The 24,124-nt window shown below is 40.3% G+C and overlaps 1 protein-coding gene across 2 annotated transcripts in view; it reads right to left on the bottom strand.

The window, feature by feature from the left end:
• SYBU (syntabulin) overlaps positions 1–24,124 on the bottom strand; it is a 58,273-nt gene that overhangs the window by 27,152 nt on the left and 6,997 nt on the right. Inside the window, exon 3 of one of the 2 annotated variants that reach the window (XM_014611612.3) lies at positions 10,152–10,349. In XM_014611612.3, the coding sequence (XP_014467098.1) occupies positions 10,152–10,349 (198 nt within the window). Of the gene's footprint in view, positions 1–3,913; positions 4,004–10,151; positions 10,350–24,124 lie in introns of those variants that run through there. The other variant, XM_059723805.1, reaches the window with a different exon arrangement.

The following is a 24,124-nucleotide window of genomic DNA, read 5'->3' as shown; positions in this document are numbered from 1 at the left end:
GAGGTGGCTCTTTGGGTGGCAGTGTGCATTGCTCAAAACCAGCACCTGGCCAGCTGAAGCCATGTTCTGGCTGCTGGCCAGGATCCAGGATTGCTGCTCCTGCACCCCCAGGAGGCCCCCCAGGACCCAGGTAAGGTTGCTGGGGCCAGTCCAGTGCTGGCCCCAACCTCCCCTACTCCACCTGGAGTAACCTGCTGCATGGGACTGGTGTTCCCTGTTGGGCAACTAGTGGCAGCACAAGGTTTCCCAGCCTGCCTCTGCAGGGCTGCTTCTTATGGTGGGGTGGCACAAGGTGTCCTCCTGCTAATTGTCCCCAGGGAACCAAACATCCGTGCTCACGTGGACATGGCTTAGGTGTTGTGGACTGGAACACTAAGTAAGTTCCTTTGTGATTATAGCCCATTCTGCTACTGTACACAGAGCCATATATAAAATCCTCGTTTTTTGGAAGGCGATAGAGGCTAAAACCTATGACTCGAACATCACTGTCTCAATGGCAGATGAATCATGTTATGAGTTCTATTCTGATCCAGGATAATTATATTCTCATCTGCTTTACAATGTACTATATAGTGTTTTCTAACTGTTGTACAGAATTAAACTTTTGTTTCTCTCTGCTTTAACTAGTGAAATAGAGATCTGCAGGCTTTGGTCCAGAAATATAGAACTTCAACATGTAATGATCTTTAGAATTACTTCAAATTGCATGATTGAAGAGAATGCTTCTCTATGATAACAATAAGCTAGCAACGTGAGTTTGCTGCTACAAACTGCCTAGTGTTGATGTATAAACTACAATCAAAGTTGAATGAAGTATATATGTATTGTGTATGTGTGTGTGCATATATATACACACAATAAGGACTGTGATAAATCTAATCATTTTCTGACCTGCCCAATTTTATAATAGTTCTCGGTTTGAAGCATTTATTCCCAACCCTAAGTTAGATGCCCAGGCTCCCCAGACAATGTATGGGACAGTTAGACACCTAAGGAAAGGATCCTCAGAAACCACCTAAGAAGGTGCTACCTAAACCAAACAGGAATGAAATACAGATGAAGGTATGCAATTTAGGCACCTCAACAGCTGACCTAAATAGATGTAGGCACCTGCCTCTGGAGAGGCAGCTATCTCACTCAGCCATATGGCCCTCAGCCATGAACCCCTCCTGAAGCCAGGTGCCTAAGCCAGGTTTTCCTCTCTTCTAAAAAGCAGAATGAGAGCCTGGCAGGTAGGAGATCTGGTTTCATCCCTGCTCTGCCTGACTTGAATCCATATCTCCCATTCCTTTTGGGTATGCTCTAATCACCAGGAACTGGGTATGCTGGGAAAGGCTCTCTCAGCCTGCCTTGCTGTATCTGTCCCACTTTGTATAAATAATTAAATATTCAGTGGGGGCAGGGTAAGAGACAGAGCTGACTCTACAGCACTATGGTTAGGGTACTCACCTCAGCTAAGTGAGTCGTAGACGGCAGTCCTTCCTTTGATACTTATTTAAGTATTTACACAAAATGGAGCAGGAGCAATGGTGAGAGCCCAACCTGCAATTCCTAATACCCTGGTGGCAAGAGCATTTCAGATGTGTTGGGGTTCAGGTCCCTACTTATCTTGATATAACTATAGCAGTGACTCCAGTATAAAAAGTTATGTATCCCAAATCCCTTCAATTGTGATATTACCCATGATCATCTCTAGGAAGCAAGCTTTGGGAACAGTCATGAGTGCAGACTTATATCAACATGGTGCATCTTTTTCTTTTATGTGTATTTTAATCTCTGTGAAGTATACTTTCATACCAGTGTATCCATGGAGACAGAGCCTTTAATAACTCCTTGTGTTAGTGGGTCAAGTAAGCAAATCTACACAGCTCCATAGCAACAGACGTAGAAGTAAAATGCAGCCTATCAGTAAAATATGCAGCAGAACTCTGCACAGGCTGCACGCTATCTGAAAACACTGATTGGCTTTATCTGTAGGCACCATCCACTCGAAGAAGGTCAATAGGAAAGGGAAAAACATAGTAAAGCAAAGCAAACAAGATTAAAAGTATTGTCAAAAATAACTGGAATTTGCTAGATACTATATAAGAAAGGATCTGACAAACATCAGCTTACCAGATCTGGTTTTGAAATCCACATATGAATCAAAAAGAAGATCAACAAGAGGACAGTCTGTAGGGTGCACACTGTGGGTACCACTGCATTTGAATGAAGGGCCATTTCCTATGTCCTGTTTGCACCCAGCATTAGTTGGTATATTTAACAAGCACAGCACATGCTCATGTTGAACAAGTGTGGCACATGCAGCCGTGCCCTCTCTTTTTATGCAAAAGGGACATTCTAAAAAGTAGGAAGGAAGCCCTTGAAAACCATGACCTATTGTCTAATGCAGTGATGTTTAACCCCTGGTCAGCAGGCCAGATCCAGCCAGCTGAACTATGTCATCTGGCCCATGGGGCTTCCCAAAGGTCTGAAAATTGGCAGCAGGAAACAGTGGCAGTTAACACTAGCACCATTTCCCTACCACCAAACTTCCAAGCTCTACGGGCCAGATGATATGGCCTTGTGTGCCAGACCAGGTTTGCACACAGGGCTGGAGCAGTGGGCCCAGGGCCCAATCTGGTGCATGGGGCTGCAGCAAGGTGCTGGATGGTGACTGTGTTTATCTCATGCTGGGTCGGGCTCACGGACCAATCCCATGCACCAGAACTGACCCACGGACCAATCCAACACCAATCATCCGGTCTGCAGCCCAGAAAGTCTGGGAACCACATGCACATTATTCTCTTCTCAAAATTGACTGTCAGTACAAACAAATACACCAATAAACTAGTAAATATTAATCAATTAAAATAGTTGAGAAATACATAAAACCAGCGAGCGCAGGCAGGAGGTTCCAAAAATCTATAAACAATCTCTTCTGACATTCAGTTCACTATTCATGTATATTTTTATGTTATAACATCAATATTTAAGTAAGCTTGGGAGTTAGCTTTAATGCACTGTTCTGAAATTCCAGTGAACAAAATCAGCATGAAATGAACATACCTATTCAACACCATCCAGTTATCCGACTTCTTTGAATGCTTCCGAGAATTAAACATTAATCCTTATGCCTTTTCTACAAGTAAACTTAAGCGCATACAGAAAGGATTGCAGCACTGGTGGAAGACACAATTCCCTTATTAAAGCCCACATTTATGACCAGATACTATGTTCTTTGCAATCCCACTGTTCCCAGTTGTACCTCCTTTGGGTGACATGACTCTTGGGTAACTGAAACACTAAAAAAGGACAACAGAAAGGGATATATCTAATTATATTACAGTAACATAGTCTCTCCCCTCAGTCCCACCTCCTCTTCAGGTACCTGTAAATTAAAAAGATCAAGCATCATAATTTATTTTAGGGACTGTATCAGGAGGGACTGTCAGACCACAACCAAGTACAGCTCTTTTACAATAGAACAAGATGACTCTGCTTTTAGAATACAGTTACATAAAAATTACACTACCACCATTTTACAATGAATTTCAGCATGATAGGTGAAAGTACAACTTGTTGTTATTTAAGAACAATGAAGCCCTTCCCATGACATAGCAACTATTGAAGTTAGTACATTCAGTATCTTTGTCTGAACATCAAACAGTTATATTACTTTTTCTATTGTCTGCAGCAATTCGGAACAAACAAAACACAAGCCAAAGCCACCCAAATGTAAGAGACAAACGTTGTATAAAGACTTTAATAAAACATGCCCCCCCTTCCCCTCCCCCCCGCCCCAAACCTGTCATTTTATCCCTCGGCAACTGCGGGCAACATTCAGTTCTGAATGGGTGAGTTCTGTAGGGTGAGTGGGAAAACACACTTGTTCCTAGCATAATCTACTCCTAAAATTCACAGGTACACTCACCTAGTTTTGGAATGGAGCACCCACTATCTGGAGCCAGAGTTCATATTTCTGCCTTATCATACTGAGCACAGGGAGCTGAGCTGACACAGGATCAGTCGAGCTATCCAGCCGTGTCACAATAGTATAAGCTAAATCAGAGGGCTTACCCATGATTTTATCTTGGACTCTCATTAACTTATTACCACTACTAACTTTGCTTTGAATAGCATAAATCCAGGAACACAGTCCTGGTCTCCCAACGATGAGATACCAGACAAAATTGGCAGGGCAATTAAATACTAATAACCTGGCTTACATTTCCTGGTCTCCTGTCTGGCCTCCTTTTGACTGTTACAACAGGAACTGGAGAAGAAGATGCCCTAGGGAAACTGTCTGTCTGGTTCTCTAGCTCAGGAAACACTGTGCAGCTTTCTCAGCCGCTTAGCTCCTTTCAGTGCTAGCTGCAAAGAGATGCCCACAGCTTCTGAGTGCCCAGACCAGTGGACACCAGGACAGTAGTAACTCATGAGAAATTTACCACATTAAAAATTGGCCTAAAAAAAGAAAATTAATATCCCTTTGATTTCACAAATCTGCCACCATGGACTTTATCAGTCACATCCTGGAAGGCTTATATCTTTCTTATTAATTCCAGTTGTTACTTGACAAATATTCATACCAATACAACCAGAATGGATGATTATAACACTGTACAGCAAGTGTAACATTATTTAGTGCAATTACAAATTGAACTGTATTTTAAAATGGTTAGCAACCATTAAACTTTTTTATCCACTCATACGCCTCAGGACTAAAATGACAGAACCTAGATACTGGAAGCAGGACAGGAGCAGGACAAACACAAGCTGCAACTACAGACCAGTTGGTCTAGTGTGATGCTAGCCATGCTTATTTAAAGAATCCCATCCGGCCTCCCTGTCTCTTACAAAGCTGGATGGTTTATGCAGTAAAAGTGCTTTGCAAATATTTCCAATAGTATCCAGTAAAATGGAATAAACCATTTTAACAGCTTGATTCTAACTGATTGTTATTACTGGAATTAAATCTGTTACAGTGGCAGTGCTCAAAATGTCTCCAGTTTAATCAGATTCAACTACAGCCAATGAATAGAACGAATTTCCCACTGTAGCCCTCACCTGGCTGATGAGGTAACTACTGAGCACTACTGAGGAGGAAGTGAAGAAGCCAATTGGGAGAAAATGTGGAGCTATGCCTCATGTTGCTCAACACAAACTCTTTAAAATTTTTCACGTACCCCAATACAGCTATTCCAACCAGAGCCTCAGCTCACCCACAGGGCAAGATGGCCATGACAATGTAAAAGCAAGAACATGTAGATGGGTCCTCAGCACAGGAAGGCAGTCCATAGTTGCATGTAGTCAATGAAAAGTGAATACAGGCTTGGGCAACTTTATTGGGCAAATATTAGATGTCCTTTAAAAGGCATCTGCAATTCAGCTGCATAACAAATCCCCATGATTCTTCCCCCAATCTCATGTCTCTAGAAATTTGCTTATACATTTCAAACTTTGGCTGAACTGTAAACATCAGACTGGTAAATTCTTATTCACAGGGCCCTTCCCACAGAACTCACAGAAGGCACCTCAAAGAAACAATTCTTGAAAGGAAGCAGACTAGGTGCCACTTTTCTAAATGGGACTCAGGGAATCAGAGATGAAACTTATTAGGAAGAGGTGTAACAAGTTAGCTGGGGTAGCAGGATGCTCGGGGGCAGCAATGACACCATGCTGCTGGCATGATTGTGCAGATGCGGTAGCAGTTGCTATTTTTCCCTGCCCCACTGCCTCCAGTCAGCGTCCAGGGCTGCTGCCCCCTTCACCCCACACTAGTTACACCACTGTTATCACGTGCCTTGTACACCATTCTTCTGCCAGAACATTGCCCGGCAACACATTTTCTATTGTTTTTACTACTAAGAACAATTAGCAAGTTCTGTCACACACACCACACTCCCATATATAGTATCCACCTTGCTTTTAAGAGACAGAATGAAGAAAAAAATATTAATTGCAGAAGCCAAGTAGCAGCATCTAGGGAGCTAAGCCTGCTGTCAGCCCCACTGCCACGTGGGGCCTGTGGGCAGTTCCCGGAGGCCGAGTCTAATGTTGCATGCCAGGTCCATCCCTGGGCTGCATGTTGCTACCTGCATATTGTCTGATTTCTTTTGTGTATGAGCTGCTGTTGATGGCCTCTTTTTAAACTGGCTTTGAAAGACATTTGTAAAAACACAACTGTGTTTCAAATTTAATGCATGATCAATACATTAAAATATGATGAACGAGTAACATTTCTAAGTTTATAAAACTTCCAGTCATGGGTTTATCAAGAGACAGCAATAATGTCCTGCAAAATTAAGTGTGGTTCACTAGGCAGACAACATACATTATGAATGACTCTTACGGCTTGCATTTTTTATTACTTCAAAAGCCAGAGATGGCTTAATACAACATGCTCACATCTTATGCTGTAAGGGGGAGGGAATGCTAATTCTTTAAAAGGGAGAAAATACAGATGAGATGAACAGATAGCAGCATAACAAAAAAGTATTGGACAGTAGCCTGGGAACAAGCTGACAAAGTCCCAAAGGCTTAGTCTAAAGCTATCCTACACTGACATTTCCAAAATTATCTAAATATTTGTGTGAGTGTTGCTTCTGGGATACAGCATGTTCCAAGCAAACAATGCTGAAAGGGACAAATTGCCAATAAAGTAGCATTCAGAAGGGATACATTGATATATAATTACAGAGAAGCACTGCATGCTTGATCTGTAAACTGAGGCAGTGTGCAGGATAGTTTTAGCTCTTTATTTGTAGCCCCTGGTAAGCAGTCAGTTTTAGGCTACCTCTGTAGAAATCCTATTAAATCCTACATAAAACCAGTAGTTTTTATTAGGATTGGGGCACATTAATTGCTTTATATAAATAAATAAAAATAAATGACAGGTTAAGTTGTATAAACTGTACTTATAAAATATCTTAAATACTGGAATAGATTTAGAGCTGTTACTCCTGTACTTACTCCCACTTCCCTCCCACTGTTTTTTAACATATGTTTTGTTAAATCAGGCTGAAAGATCTTTGTACAGGGATCTAGAGTGTGAGAGTTAGCAGAAACACTTGCCCATACAGGTCTTAAAAAAATAAGTGGATCTCACCAGGAGAGATGAATTTTAAAAAAGGCATCCTGTAAGACCATACTACCAGAAGGAAGAGGATAACACCCAGCTATTCCCCATCGCTCTTTCCATTTCAAGACTATCCTTCCTGGCCAACCAGGAACTGATTTTTATTATTCCACCAGGAAGGGTGTGATGGTTGGCAGGGGGATCTTTGACGCACTTTTGGTAAGAATCAAATGTGTCCATAAGTACTTCTCACACATCACAACAGCTGATGTGCCTGAGCTTAATAGAAAAAGTTTACTGACTTTAATGAAAGAATATCTGTTGCTGACTGATCTATGGCTGATATTGGCAATCAGAACAGGAAATGTTAAGAGGCATTTATAAACAATGGCATCATTGTGTTTCCTAGAATGAATGGGTGAGTATGTGAATGTCGACAGAACTTGTGCTTCGGTTATCCAAAATAATACTTCTATTAAAAAGAAAGTGTGGTTCTTTTAAAAATCCAAAGAAAACCAATCCACATAGACTTGACATAATACCAGCAATCTAAAAGAAGTCCCTTTCTAATCATTAATATGAGGTTACTATCTTCTTGTCATAGAATAATTTAAATGGAATAATTTAAAACAATGACATCTGTTAACATGACAAAAATGATAATAATCTCTTTCATGTACATAGGATTCTTTATCAAAAAAAGAATTCCAGAGTGCTTTACAAATACTGCACAGTCCATCCCTACCCGCATATAAATAGGTGGTGATATCCATGCTATACAGCACATTTATCAGTCAGCTCTGATTGACTTCTGTGCTGTACTCACTAGACTTCACTCCTTCAGCCATCCTACTTAGTCACTTTAAATAGAAACACCTCTCAAACCAATAATGTAACTAAGACAGGATGACTTGGGCTAATGACCTGGCAGCGTTGGAGGTTGCTGTTGCCCCTGTGCGTTGTAGCTGCCCGACGTGCTTGGTTGTGTTGTTATGCCTCTGCCTCAAACAAATATATGTTTTGTATTTAAATTCTTTTCCAAAAGGTACATTGGTCCATGAAGATACAGTACAGATGGTGTTTAGTCTTGGAAAAATGTATAGTTTAAGGTTCAATATTTCCTGAGCCAAGACCTAAAAACAGAAACCTTAAAGCATTACAAACTCAGACATTCCCTTTTAAAATAGGAATATGCAGTTGTCTCCAGCTCTAGTAGATTACAAGGCAGAGGACCTTAAAAACACAGGAAAGCAGTTTTAGAGGTATAAATTTCCTCTCTTTCATAGGCATATACTATTTAACTCAAGATCTGAAGGTCACTGGTTGACACACAAAAAACACCCAAAACAGCTTTTTCTTTCAACTCATTGAAATCGTTCCCACAATATTTTATGTTAATAATTGTGCATAAACAAAATAAAAGACCTAACTAGGCTTCAATGACCTATGTTTGAGATGACTATTCCAAATCACTTATGCCATATATTGATTATATTATTACCCTTTTTAACTGAAACACCTAGTAAAAAAATTAGGAACTTACAGGTTGTTACAGGATCTGATCACAGATTTTGATACATCTTTCTTCATTTGCAAAGAAAGTTCAAAATGCTATTTCTATAACCATAACAAAAATGAGGCAACAAAAGACAACAGCACTGCTCACAGTGCCATGTCCTTTTTCCAGTACACACTTGCTTTTCTGAGGGCCAAGGTCCCAGCTCTTGTGTCCCTAGCTTTCCTGTCCAGCGTTCTGATGTTTACTTCTGTTCCCCTCAAAACCACGTACACACACATGTTCACCACCCCTGTGCTATCCCTTCTATTTGATGTCAGTCCCCCAGGAACCATTCAATCTACATGGCAAATTCTACAGGTACATATTTTGGGGTGGTGGCCTCTATTATTACAACTGTGATTAAACTCAACCCACGCTACTACTACTAAAATCCACTTTCAGATTGTAGCATTTTATCTATTTAACAGCACATCAGTGCAATGGCTTAAGAAGGAAAACTTCCCCTGGACTACTCGAATTGGAATTTGGGGGTAGAATTTAAACTGGCATTTGAGTAGTATGTTCAGCAAACACCTCAATGCTAGGGCTTGATCCTATGCTTATAGAAATTAATGTCAAAGCTCTAATTGGCTCTGAGCATACAGGGTCAGGAACTTTGAAAAAAAATTTAATGACCAAATGATCAGAGACCTCAGTTTTACTCCTCATATGAGTGACATACCCTTAGTTAACACAGTGATCTCTAAAACTATGCTAGTCATTCAGAAAGCACAGTCCCGCTCTACTGACTCAGCAGTACTACTCATTACTGTGTAACATTACTGAGAAAACATTTCAGTTGATCATACCAGCAATTATACTGAACTCTGCCTATTTCATACAATACTGATTAGAACAATTGGAGAAGATTAAAAACAACTTTTAAAAAAGCAACTGCATAAAATCAATTAAGAAAGGAGGCTGGAACACTTCCCAACCCCAATTTCACTTACGTACCTTACGTAATCTTTGCACCAAGGACCATGTAGTCCAAACAGTTCACATTTAATGAAACTCACATTTTGGGTTTTATTACATTAGTGTCTAAAAACAAAAAAATAGCCAAATTATCCTGTTGGATTTATGCCTGAAGTTCTCACTAATGTTCCATGCACTCAGGTCCACACAGTAAAAGGCTGAGTTATGAAAACAGGAATCTAGACAGGCACATAAATGCCATAGAAAGTCTACTCCAAATGACTTCATCTATCAAAAACAGCATGTACCCCTCATTTATTGAATATGTAACAGGGAAAAATGACAAACTAGTTGAGATTTCCACAACAAGGGAAAAATCCACTTCAGTTCATACTTTACATCACACTTAGGCTAAAAATTTATATAAAGATCTCAGATTATTGTATCTGCACCAGGAAGCCACTAGTCTTTAAATCCCACAGATGATCACATGGAAAGGGTGAGGTTATTCTTGTTCACTAACTGAGCTGTGACCCCAGGTAAACACAATTTTCTTGATCTTTTATACACTAAGTACAGAGGTTAACAACATTAAATAGTTGAAAATGTACTTACCTGGTTTTACAAGGCTTGCCTTTGTTTCTTTCTTATATCGAGCTAATTGTGGGTTTCCTTCACTCATAGTCCCAGCATTAAATTTCTTTCTGTTATAGTCTCCATCACTGCCAGTACAAAAACCAACTGGACTGTTTCCAGCATCAGAAGGAGTCTTAACTGGGGATACTGATTGGCTGCTAGGACATCCAGTGTCATCTGAAAACAAGACAAAAAATGAAACACAAGACTCGCTAGATAATAAGGAAAATGAACACAGCAGAAAACCCCAGCCTTTGGATTCCACTAAACCCAATCAACAGTGTTGTCAGAAATATGCAGACTTTCCACTGACACTTGACAAGGCTCTTGTTCTCTACAGGGTCTCCCATACACCCAACAAGAGCACCATTTTGTGGATACAAACAGGTAACTGGATACCCTAGGGCTATAAAATGCCATTGCAGATAGCTGTTTCTGTAGTTCTTTGGTAGTTTATAGACAACTGCTGAAAACCCTTTTATTTGGAATGTGAAGGAATATTGTAACAAAAAATGTGAATTATATTAAAATAAGAAGAGACTTATCTATATAATCATAAACTTACAAACTTATTATCTGTTCTCAGTGGTGGCAGATGACAGAACAAGGAGCAACGGTCTCAAGTTCATTCCAGCAAGGGAAGTTTAGATTGGATATTAGGAAAAACCCTCTTGCTAGGAGGGTGGTGAAGCCCTGGAATGGGTTACCTAGAGAGGTGGTAGAATCTCCATCCTTGGAGATTTTTAAGGCCCAGCTTGACAAAGACCTGGCTGGAATGATCTAGCTGGGGCTGGTTCTGCTTTGAGCAGGGGGTTGGACTATATGACCTCCTGAGGTCCCTTCCAACCCTCATTTTTGGGGCATCTATATATGTGCTAGACAGCTGCTCTGATGCATAATAATTAGCACGTGTCAGAGCAGACTTAAACGTCAAACAAGCTTTATCTAAAGCACCTCTGTTGCCATTTTGAAGTGTGGGATGCTGAATACATATGATGCTGCAGGCACTGCATGCACTTTAATTAGAGCTCTGTGAGCTGCTTGAATTAAAGTGCTCTGCCTCCACCCTGGAGCATATGTAAAAACACCCATTTGATTCTATGATTCTATAATCATATACAGATAGATAGTCACAATCTATACAAACTATGTCTGTTCATTTACTGTCTGTATAAATATAATCCTGATTAAGTGTAGGAATTAGTAGGCAGGTCCCTATCCTGTTATTGCAACTTATCCATACCAAAATGATGGATGAGCCTTCAAGACAAAGAGCATGAACTCTTTGGCCACAGCTGACCAGAAGGAGAATGTTTGATTGATATGTCCCTGTTTCAGCCATCATTTTTTCTCCAAACTAATACTTACTCTCTTTATTAGAGGATGGCCTGAGTACACTTTGAAATTGTGCAATTCAGTGAACATGCCAGATAGTTAGAATGAGTCATTTGGAGAGTTGTACTTACATTTATCTAAATAATAGAGCATCAATGTAGACAAACATTATTCATTTTTAATAATACTACAAATATTGTTAAATGTAACTATTTGTTACATTATATATTGGATCTATAGTTGCCAAAGGATTTTGGCAGGGTGTTTTTGACTCTGTGATGGAGAAGGGTAAGATTGAAATCCTCTGTGTTATATTTTTCCCTGTTATTTTGCTGAGTACCTCCAGTCTGTTCTCTTTCTATAAATATCTGCAACATGAGACAAGAACTGATCTAGAATATTGATTCACTAGGTTCTTTGAAACTACACACACTCCCTTATGCATGAAATTCAGCTTTTTTTTCCTCTTTACTGAAAGCTAATAAAGATGCTTCAAGACAAATGATTGTTCTTTTAAAGCGATCAATATTGTACAGGTGGTCACTCACTTCCAGCATGTGGCTGTGTAGCACCTGGCTCTAAAACTTCTGCCTCATTTGAACAGTATTTGTGTTTAAACCACATCAGCCTGGGGACATTAGCTTGCATTAGCTCACTCTTGTCATTTATCATTAACATTAATCTCAGAGATTCAGACATCTTATTATATTCCAAGCCATACAAACACTATAAACCTCCTAACAAAAGAATGCAAAATAAAATGGGATACAGCTAAGACAAACTTCATATATTGTAATTTAAATCCATCTTGAATACTCTCATATACTGTGATATCCATAAGAAGTGACTTTTGAAGACTATATTACATAAAAAGACCTGAACCACTATCTCACTGAAATAGCCACCTGTCCCAGAGAACTGAGTCATTTGTTTGTTCTTTCCCATGGGTGAATAAAAGCTCAGCATTCATTTGCACTAGGAGCTCCCTTTTCATTATCTTCTAGAATAAAACTCCTTATCACCTGCTATAACATGGCACACAAAGATGTGCTTGTACCCAACTGAGTAACTGCACAATTAAATTTATGTAACCGCTGTCCACCTGCATCCAATTTATTGTTCTTTCTACAGTCTAGTCTGATCCTGTAGCAAGGATGGGCCAGAAAAGAAAGGCAGAAAGAAAATAAAAAGGGATAGTAAGGGCACGGTCAATCTACTTGAGCAAAGGGTGACAGGTATCACCCCAGAGGCAGATCAGAGAATTTTGGTCACAATTTCTTCCCTAAAAGGAAAGGTATTTTTATCTTTTTTTGCAAAGCTACTTCTTTTCCTTATAAACCCAGCCAGTTATCCTGGCTGGTGGATACATCCTCTAATGCGTCTTTACTCAACCTCATAAATAAGTGGGTATTGCAAGAGTCACCATTCCCTCCCCACTGTAGGCAGAACTAGCCTCAGCAGCCTTACTTGGTTGAACAGGAGACTAAGACACCTTACTTAGGAAACTAAGACGACATCTAAAACTAGGAAAATGCAGTACTCCTTGGACAGCTGAATAAGAACCTTAATTCTAGCCTGTAAGTAACAGTCAACAGCTCAGCTTAGTTCTGTGGGGCTTTTGCCAGCTTCTAGCAACAGCAGTGAGCCAGAAACAGAGCCAAATCTACCTTGGGATTTAGCTTCAAGGGCTACAGTGTTTGCATATGGCCTATTCCAGTCTAATATATTGGACTGCTACAGAGAACAAGTTTTATTTTGGATGTGCGTCTCCCTTTGACAATCTTGCATTTCCCACCTCGAGTTAGTTCATTCTAAGATAAAGAAACAGGGAAAAGACCTAATTCAGCCTTATAGGTCAACCCTCTGCGAATTCAAGATTCTGCCCTACAGTACATTTTCTTGCTTTTTATCCTTATGCATATAAACTTCATAATTTAATACAAGGTGAATGAAGGCAATTTCCTCCAAGATCAATACCGGTTTCATCTGTTAATTAGTCCGCAGGTCTCACCAGTGTTCTTTTCCAAGTGTAAACCCAATGACCATACAGAAGTTATCTACCAGACCCTGACTCTGTTCTGCAGAAATAATCCTTATTTCAGCAATTCCTTTAGCTCTTTCCAGAAATGTTCTCTCCCTCTGGGTGTGTTAAGAAGGTAGATGCTATTTACTGCCCCCCACCCCCCCAGTGCCAAATTTCACTCACTATACAGGTTCTGTAAACCTTAACCTGCCATTTTTTAGAACAAAGTGTATGCAAAAAATATTTGAATAAAGAAAACCTACTGTTAAATATCTCAAGATGAAAACTTGTGAAGATTTTAGTTTCAAACACACACATTTTAACTTTAAGAATTAAAACATTAAAAAAAACCCCTTATATGTGTAACACCAACAACAAACCTAAGACATAAGAATAGAGATTAATATAGGAAAATCTGGAGAAAAAGACAGCTAAAAAGGCCTCTGATATCACTCTTACATCCATATCCCTATTAAATTAATTTGTTTAAGCACTACAGTTTGCATTGTGACATGACATTTATCAAGAGAACAAAGTGAACTTGGCAGTAAGAACAATAAGTCTTCTCTAGTTTCATCATTTGTGAACTTTAGATATACCAATAATAATCAAGTCAGAGTTTTAGCTCAGCTGCAGGAAGTGAATGGTTTTATTGTACTTTTTCTTCTTGCAACTGTTTGTTCTATTTAACTAGGTATACACCTAAAACTTGTGTGCTAATTTACAGTCTACCCATTAGTGTGGAAACATTTACCTCTATGCATTTTCTGAACCTACTCCATGCTGCCAGAGATCCTTTTCCATGCATGCAAGTATCAAATGTACCTTTGGCTGCTGTCTTTTGAAGGATCAAAATGTACACTATCACCGAAAGGAGCAGCTGTACATGCAACAACACTGTCCATCATCAGGGGCTAGATAACCTCAGCTGTGTTACGGTATCTTTCTGCCAATTGGCTTGCAGCTGATCATCCCATCAAAAGAATGAAAGGCAAAGCAACACACACTGGAAAAAGTGTTGCTCAACTGCACTTCCCAAATCACCTACCCACCACCTGTGGAGGCAATCATGCCTCCTCCACATGTATAATTGAAGTCTTCATTTTAAAATGAAGCTGAATTCCCTGCAAAACAGCACTAGGAAACCTCAGCGGAATGTTTGGTGCACTAGAAAGACTGAAACTTGGCTGCACATCACACTGGTAGAGCCAACTTTCATCTCATACATATGCTCAGCTGACCAGGCTGTTCAAAAGGTTTGGAAGTACTCACTGCCAATGCAGTGTTTCTTTAGAACATTTCTTTTTTTTTTTTAAAGGTAAATCTGACCATGACAGGGTATTTCTTTGTATACAGGTTTCTCTTAACCTTCCTGGCCATTCATTGGCAAGGAGAAGTGAAATATCTGAACTACCCAGAAACAGGAGAGGACAGGAGGCCCATTCTAGGGAGTTTTAATCAGGTAACTGATGTATATACATCCAAGAGAGGATTTATCTTCAATTACTGGAGAGAAAATGTGTGTGTGTTATCTAGTCAGATAAGAACTGGTCTTATAACTCAGGGAGAATTTTGCCTGCAGAAGGAAAAATAAAAGGTTTTGAACCATAGGACATATTCCATACACAAATCTTGTTCAGGCATGTGCTCCAGCAAAGACAAAGCCTGAAAATCCCACTTTGGAACGCACCACTGCTGACCTTGCGCTAATGTTTACTTTGCATAGGCACAGACAGATCATAAATATAATGTATCGCTTTCCTGGCTTTCTTAGCTGGACTTATATTCTCAGCTTTCAAAGTCCTCTTCTAAGAATGTTTTGTAAATAAATCTTTACTTTGAACATCAGCTGCATTCTGCTGGAATCCTGTCTCCAGCCACTGCCCCTCTGACCGGGGGCACCTGCCAGTTCCACGTTCCAAAGCCACCTACAGGGATAGTGTCACATCCAATACAATGACAAGGGAGAGAGGCAAGAAAATTATTCAGAATGTTTTGGCTCAAGTTCAAATATTGAAAAAAATCTATGTATAAGCACAGACTTAGTTTGAATAATCATATGACTGTTGAGGAAAGAGTAACTGATAAAAGTCATGGGTAATAGATTTGCAAGGTATCCCCCACCTTGGGCAGAGAATGGGCTCTCTGCCCTGGCTATAAGCCCTATCCACCTGTGCCTGCTTTGCACATTAACCCCAGAAATGAGGCCTGAGGATACCCTAGTGATGCCCCTAGCACCATACCCCAGGCCTGTGTGCTCAAAAGGCATGGTCTAGGGCACCCCAACAGCATCCTCATCGCTTTGTTTCTAGGCAGGAGAAGATAGGTTGAAGGGAGTATAAAGACACCGCAGATTGTAGGGCCAGAAGGGGCTATCCCATATCCACAGGTGAAGAATTCTCTCAGAAGCTGAATCAAAGCAAGTCTTGGATATCTGATTTTGTCTTAAAGTTCAAGTGATTCTCATTTTGCAACACTCCTACATTAGAAAGCTACTTCAAAGCTTAAATTCCCTCACAGCTTCTAAACTGTGCCCTATTTCAAGGTTGAATTTGTCCAGCTTCAGCATCCAGCCATATGATCTTGTTATACCATTAAAAGTTCAAAAAGACTTCATCTATCAGATGTTTTATCAGGTGGAGGTATCCATACACAGTGTTTCAATAAGCTAAATAGTTTGAGCTCCTTAAGCATCACACTATCAGATGTATTTTCCAAACCTAGATTAATTTTTGTACATCTCCTTTACACTCTGAACTCCAGTATTTTCACATCCTTCTGGAAATGTGACTACTAGATTTGGACATGGTATTCTACAATAGCTCTTATCAATCCTCATCAATTCCAGGCAAGATCACATTCCTATTTTTCTACATCATATTCTCCTATCTGTACTTCCAAAAATCACATTAGTCCTTTTAGCCACATAAATATATTGACAGTAGATGTTGAACTAGTTATCTATGATTATACTCAAGTCCTTTTCTGAGTTTACCAATGCACAATCTCCCTTCATGTATGTATAGCATGTATTTTCTGTTGTCACATTTACTGCTTTACACTCATTTTCACTGGTGTATTGTTTGCATTTATTTTCACTGCCATAAAAAGGTGTATGCTAATGAAATTTGCTAATGATGCAAATTTGAGAGGAAGTCTCACACTAAGGAAGATCAGAATATATTGGATGAATTGGATGACCTGAAGAACTGAAGGCCCATATTTACGCAATTCTAAGATGAGGTCCCCCCCTTTAACGTTTCTTGAACATGAGTGGCCAGAACTGAACTCTGCTTATAATTTTCCATGTACAGAATCTAATTTTTGGAGGGTCATCTTAAATTCATGGTTGTCATCGGTTTGAGTAAATATGGTAAAAGAAATAGGATGAAATTTAATAGTATAAAGTCCAAGGTCATGCAACTTAAACTAATAACAGACATTTCTGCTGTAATATGAAAGCTTTTCTGTTGAGAATCAAGATAACAAATATTTGGGTGCCAGCTGGTCACAAGAGGTCTGTGATCCACCAGTGTGATGCAGGCATAAAGAGCCAAATACAATCATACCACAGATCAGGCAAGGTATTTCCATTAATGCTAATGCACAATGAACTGGTGAGACCTCGACTGTAATACTATGTTCAGTTTCATAGATTCATAGACATTAGGGTTGGAAGGGACCTCTTGCTAGGATAACTGAAGGAATGAAGAGTCTACCTTACAAGATGAGACTACAGGAGCTTGGTTTGTTTAGCTAGCTAAAGGAGCATGTTTGCTCTTCATAAATAAAAAGGGAAACAGGGAGGGAGAAGAGCTCTTTAAGCTAACAGATAATGTTGGTAAGAGAACAAATGGGCATAAACTGGGCATGAATAAATTTAGACTGGCAACTAGAAAAAAATTTCTATCAGAGGAGTTCTCAGAACAGCTTTCCAATATGAACAGTGAAGGCAAGAAATCCAGTTGGTTACAAGATGGAGTTTGGCAAATTTATGAAAGACTGCAAGATGCAACTGCAGGGGACAGGATTAATTGAACCAGGGCCCCTTCCAGTCATATTTAGCTGTATGAAAATATTATTTTTTAACCTGACCATTTAACCACATGATTCAGGCTATACTGTAACAGTAACCTATCTTCCTTACTATTTACAATCCTATCAGTTTTTCAGTTATCTACAAACTTAACCAGGAAATATTTTATGCCACCACCTACAGCTTTATTAAAATTATTTTATAGCTTTTGGACAAAGACCTCAGGGATTCTCCCAGTTAACAGTCCCACTCACTGATGTTTCACCATTATAACAACAGTTCGAGACCGCTCAGTGAGTTAGTTTTTCTCTTAGTGAGATCTGTCAAATGTGTGCTCTCTTAATTACATATATAATCTAAGTCTTCTAATCAAGAAGTGAGATGCCTGTGTCAAGTACCTTGCAAACATCCACAAATGATTAATAGAATATTAATACAGCCATTATAAACCAGATTTGTAATGCTGTCACAAAGAGGTGACAGGCCAGTTTGACAAGACTTGCTTTCCATAATATCATTTTCACTGCCTGAATTATATGTGTAGCTCAAACTGACCATTTAACTATTTTGCCTAAGACTGACATCAGAATAACAGGTCTATAGCTTCCAGTTCTTCCCCTCAGCATGTTTTAAATCTTGGAATTCCACTGGCAGTCTTCCAGTCCTTTGGACTTCCCCAGTTTTCCAATATTTGTTAAAAGTCAGTATCAAAGGTTCAAAAACCTCTTCAGCTAACTCCCAAGTTATCCAGACCTGTTGCTTTGAAAATGTTTAGATTTCGCAGATGCTACCTTACATCCTCCTATGGAACAGATGAGAGCCACAACATCACGTGGAAGCATTTTATATCTATATACCCTCATGCTTCATTCATTCATTCATCTAAAAAAACAAAGCAAAACAGAACAGATGTATCCATTGAACATTATTTCCTTTTCAGTACTGCTATAATTTTACCATCTGCATTTAGCAATGGACTTGTGCCTGACTTTTTTGTTGCTAATATTTTTAAAGGTTTTTTACGGTCTTTAACCATTTTTTGTTGTTGGCATTTTATTGATTGATTTAGCCTCCCTACTCAGTTGTCTAAATCTTTAAATTTGTAACTTAAAATCATTGCCATTAACTTCTACTTTTTTCCATTCCCTTTATATGGATTTTTTAAATATTCCATCACAGCTTTCCCATCTTCTTTTTAACAAAGAGCCTTCTTGCTTCAGACTATAAAATGATCAGTGGAGTACAGGAAGGAATTTTCTCCCACACACATGCACTGTCTACAGCACTGCAAACCTAACTGTACACTAAGATTAGGCTTATTAGGAAAGGAAGGGGACAGCTGCCTTCTAAAGCATCAGGTGCTGGTTGTAGTCAATATATATATATGACTATTACTTCTAAGACATAAGATAGTGACAAAGATGCTATCAATACAATTATAGTAATTTCCATAAGAAAGAAGGGCAACAGAGTGGCTAACAGCTGATGGCTACTTTACACTATATATTTTTTTATTTTTTTTATTAAATGAGTATGTTATCCTGGGCCTTGAGATGGCCTCAGGGGGGACTCAGCAGTGTGTGCGCCTCTGCCAGCACTTCCACCACTGCCACACCGCAGGCACTTCCACCAGTCTCCCACCCCCCATTCCTCAGCTGGCTGCTTGGGGACCCCCACCCCCAGTTGCCAATCAGCCACTGTGGGGGGATCTCCCCCTTGCCCCAGTTGCCTGGCCGCTGGCAGACTCGTCTGGCCACCGAGGGTACACTGACCCAAAAAGGTTCAAAACCCCTATACAAAACTCCAAAATTCCAAAGCAATGCAGCCAGCCACACCTATTCCCACACTCCACAACACAGCACAAATTACTGATTGACTGTGAACAGTTCATCTGCTAACTGAAAATAGCATTCTCCAACAAAAAATTATATTAAGATTGAGATGCATTAATAGTATCCGGTAACATTCAGCATAACTAGTTCAGAAACACAAATGATAATAGAAAGTGTTGCACACTGGCGACATGTCGGGGATCTACGCAGGTGCACGTGCACCCCCTGAAGTTGGTGGTGCACCCCCTGACAGAAGTGCCGCTGACACTGCCAGCAGTGCCTGTGGGCAGTCGCCACTTGCCAACCCCACCCCTTGCCACTGACACCACCACGGCCACCTATGGGAGGTCCCTGATTGCCACCACCATGCCCCGGCTGCTGGCCTCACTGATGCCACCTGCGGGTGATCACAGTGCCCCACCAGCCTCCGGGGGCATGTGTAATTCATGGTGCTGCACCAAAATAAATCAAAAGGAGTATGCAGCATGATATCTGTAGGACCTCAGCTCCCGATATTTGTATTATAAAAGCCTAGCTACCACTTAGTTCTATTCAAGTAGCAGTATTTAATGCTGTTTGGCAGGAAGTCTTCCTTTATCCTATCTGAATGTTTGCCCTGCAAGCACGGTTAAAGTAGTTCTGGGAAACCATATGGATAAAGACTGTATAATTGTGGTCTACCGGCTCTGTCATTATACTTAAAACATAAGTAACAGTATTAATATTGCAACATGAAAAGGATCCAGGCAGTAGTAGTAAAAATATCAATGAAAAATACTAATGTGATACTATAAGGAAATGGTGCATATGAAATAACATACATCCCAGAGGTATCAATATAATGTTATGAAATATATACACATATATTTACATCCTGGTGAAACATTATATATAATTATAAATATATATAATTATAAACATTATATACAATTCCAATGATCTGCAAAAAGGGGAAAAGAACATGAAACTAATGTCCTGAGCTGCCTTTAGATCCTTTTAAGGGTGCTATACAACAGCAGCACCATTAGGTGTGCAAATGCCTACACACAGTTCACAAGATTTAAAAAAAGGAGTTGGTAGTATCACAACAATTCTGATCTGCTGTGGTATTTCTGAATTCTTTGCAGCAGACAATTGCTCTGTTATTTTTCCATGGCCAAGAAATGAGTGAAAGTTAGGAGCTGGCATTATCTGAGATGTATCTTGAAGCACAAGAGGTACTTAAGAACCACTACTCTAAGGCAGGAGTTGACAACCTACAGCACCTGGGCCACATCTGGTCCATGAAACCATTTAATCTGGCCTGTGGACATAGGGCTTTTGTGGCATTCAGCAGTGGAGGGCTTCAGCAGCAGTTGCTTTCCCCTGCTGCTGCAGGGAAAAATATTGGTAGTGGGCATTTTTCCTGTGCCACTGCTAGGAAAAGTAGTGGCAACAACAGCTAGGTCCTAGAGCCTACCTCCCCACCCAAACTGAGTCAATCCAGCCTGCACATGGATGTGTCTTGAAGGCTTGGAATGAGAAGGTTGCACTACACCTTCTCTACTTCCAAATCTTGCAAGAAATACAACAAAAGGTTGTCTGGGGAAGTTCCCATAAGCAGGATTTCAAAGAGGCAGCCATTTGTGGATTCCCTGGCAGCATGACTACACTGAAACCTGGAGAGTGCTCAGGAACCCATGTGGACTAGGGCTGCGTGAAGCTTCAGTCCCTGATTTAGTGGCCAAATCTCCAAATCCGAATCGAATCGGAACCCTAAGAATCGATTTGGAAAGATTCAGAAAAATTCGGACATAGACACAGCTTTAAATGTTTTTTCTACATACCTCAAGGTACCAGGCAGCTTGTGAGTGCTGCGATGTTGGGGCACATGGAGTGTCCCACAGAAGCGCGGGGGGCTCCCCAGCACACTCAGCAGCAGACCCAGAAGTGGACCAGAAGCACTTCCAATCCACTTCTGGGTCTGCCGGAGAGCATGCTGGGGGGCTCCCTTGTGCCCCCCTGGCTCACCAACTGGTGCCCCCTGGGTCTGCGGGGGACACCCGGGTTCTCCCTGTAGTTGATCACCGAGCTGGGACGGTGCAGGGGAGCCCCCCAGTGTGCTCCCTAGTGGACCAGAAGTACATCCGGTCCACTTCCAGGTTCACCACCAAGCACATGGGTCCCCCCCCTCCTCCACCCCATGCTCCTGTGGGAAGCTCCATCTGCCCCAGCATCGCAGCATTCACAGGCTGCACTGGTACCTCGAGGTATGTAGAAAAAACAGTTAAAGCTGTGTCTATGTCCAAATCACTGATTCTCCGAACCAGCATTGAATCTTCAGATTCGGATTGACCCGAATCGAATCAGGGACAGTGATCTGAATCAACAAATTGAATCACTGTCTTTGATTTGGGCTGAATCCAAATCCAAATCGAATAGGGCCCGCGTCGCACACCCCTAACGTGGAGCACAAAGCTCCCAAAAAGGCTGTAGTGCCCCATCTAGTACTTTCCCATCTAGTCTTTTGGTCCAGATAGGGTTGATCCTTTCTTGAGCATGGAGTTGGCTAGACATGGAACCCTTTCATATCACTTCTGTTGCTGTAGAGGCCCTACCCATGGCTCTGCGGGCCATGTGAGCCGACATGGAACCAGGCAGCCTGGACTGGCAATGGCAGCCCACCACCTCCTGGCCTGCTCCACCATTACCCTTAATCTCTTTGCAGAATCTCAGTGACAATATTTGAAAACCACTGGGATAGATGATCTCATGAGATGCCTTCTGGGCCTATTTTTCTATGATACTGCTTCAAAATTGTTTTTATGCCTATTTGTATACTCGCTTTGGGGCCCATTAAACATCCCTATGCAAGACTACCAATCACTGCATACTTCCACTCCCAGAAACATCTTATGAAAGTGGATAGTAAAGACAAAGTTGTACTTTAAGACATGGGACAACACAGCTGTGCCACCAGGAGTGTGAAATTCCATCGGATGTCAATTTATCAGTATCAAGACATGATACTCGGCTTGAGAGCAGAATTTGCTTTTAAAATATCACAGTATTGCCATGCTTCTCTTCATCACTCTTCATTCAGCAGCACAGAGATCTTCTAATTAGGGAAGAGGTTTTTCTCATTCTGTTAAGTCTTGCCATGTTTGTCCTGAGGCCTGCCAAGGTTCAGCTCCATAAGAAAATCAAATTAAAGATTTCAAAAACCAAATGTCTTAGATTTGGTATTTTTATGGAAAGATACAAATATAGCACTTAGATTTGAATGTTTAAGTCATTATTGTTATCATCATATGTATTTAGAGGTGACAAACAGCGCTCTCCCATGGATAAGGTGCCAGCTGCTCCTCTCTTAGGATATGATCCAAAGCCCAGTAACATCAATGGGAGTCTTTCCACTGACTTTGGTAAACTCTGGATCAAGCTCTCAAGGCTCACAGTGCTGAGTGATAAATATAACAGGTGACACAGACATGAAAAAGGTCAAATGTCTTGGCTTCCAAGCTGTAGTATGGTACAGGGTACAAGGACATTCACTTAGTATGATGGAACCGTGGAATTAAAAAGAAATCACCAAAAATGAGAGGTAAACAGCAGACTGCACTTAATATTTAGGGAGTTTTCTAACCATCACATTTAAACACCACTTCATTAAACAATACAGAAAAAGTAGGACAGTTGTTTACAAGTAACTGCATACAAAAATGCCCTAGCAGGGAAATCTCCAAGCAAACAGCACTGAAAAACAGAAATGTGGGGCTAAGTGCTGCCTTGGCATAAAAGCCACAAGCACAGATAAAAACAAAATTTGGTTCTAGATACAGAAAAAATGAAGGTTATGATATTCACTACATTGCATGGGGGCATAGAGTGCAATATATTTCAGGAATAAATATGCACAGCTTGAGAAGGACTCTACTTTAGATGTTAGAGATCAAACAAATGGTATAAAGAATGATTATTAAAATGGGAAATTTGCCTTTGACAGCAATTTCAAGCATGTTTCTCTGATGCAATAAATGGCAATAAAAGAATATATGAATGAACCAGCAATAAGAAACCATTCTAACAAAACAGTTCTTCTTTTAAAATGTGATATTAGAAGTAGGGTACCTTACCATTTGCCCAACAACAAACTAATTAAGGACACTTACATTTAATCTCTGCATTACAAACTCACTGATACAGTGAGTGCAATTTTCTCTTTCTAGCCTTCTTCCACCTCAGAAACATGTATTTAAAGCATGCATAATAACCAATTGGCCTTTCTGGGTAGCTTTCTTAATTATAAAATTTACCTCCCTTTTCCAGCACGAAATTATGTACTGAACCATGATAGAAAGTACAGCACAGTAACTGCTTCAGATTATTGAAGATATATCTTTTGTGCACATGGACAGATCCCCAGACTTAGTGATCTGCAACTAGCAATAAACAAGGCATATTCAAATTGATTTTAATAAATACAGATACATAGCATGTTTGGTTTTCTCACAACTTAATACTCCCTTAACTTAACCTCTCTGGCTAGGGACAAAGATTATGCATAAACTGGTTTAAATGATCAGAAACGCATTTAAACCTGTAACCGAACAGATGTTCAGTGCACATAAACCAGCTTGAAAATGGCTGAAACCAGTTGGAGATAAACCTGATTGAATGTAGTATCAGACTTAACCGATTTGGGTAAAACTGGTTTATGCAATGTCTGTCCCAGACCCATTGCTTA

Source organism: Alligator mississippiensis, chromosome 3 (assembly GCF_030867095.1).
Source record: "Alligator mississippiensis isolate rAllMis1 chromosome 3, rAllMis1, whole genome shotgun sequence".
Classification (NCBI taxonomy): Eukaryota; Metazoa; Chordata; order Crocodylia; family Alligatoridae; genus Alligator; species Alligator mississippiensis.
Note: the sequence above shows the minus strand (reverse complement) of the source record. Positions and strands in the feature narration are given on the sequence as shown.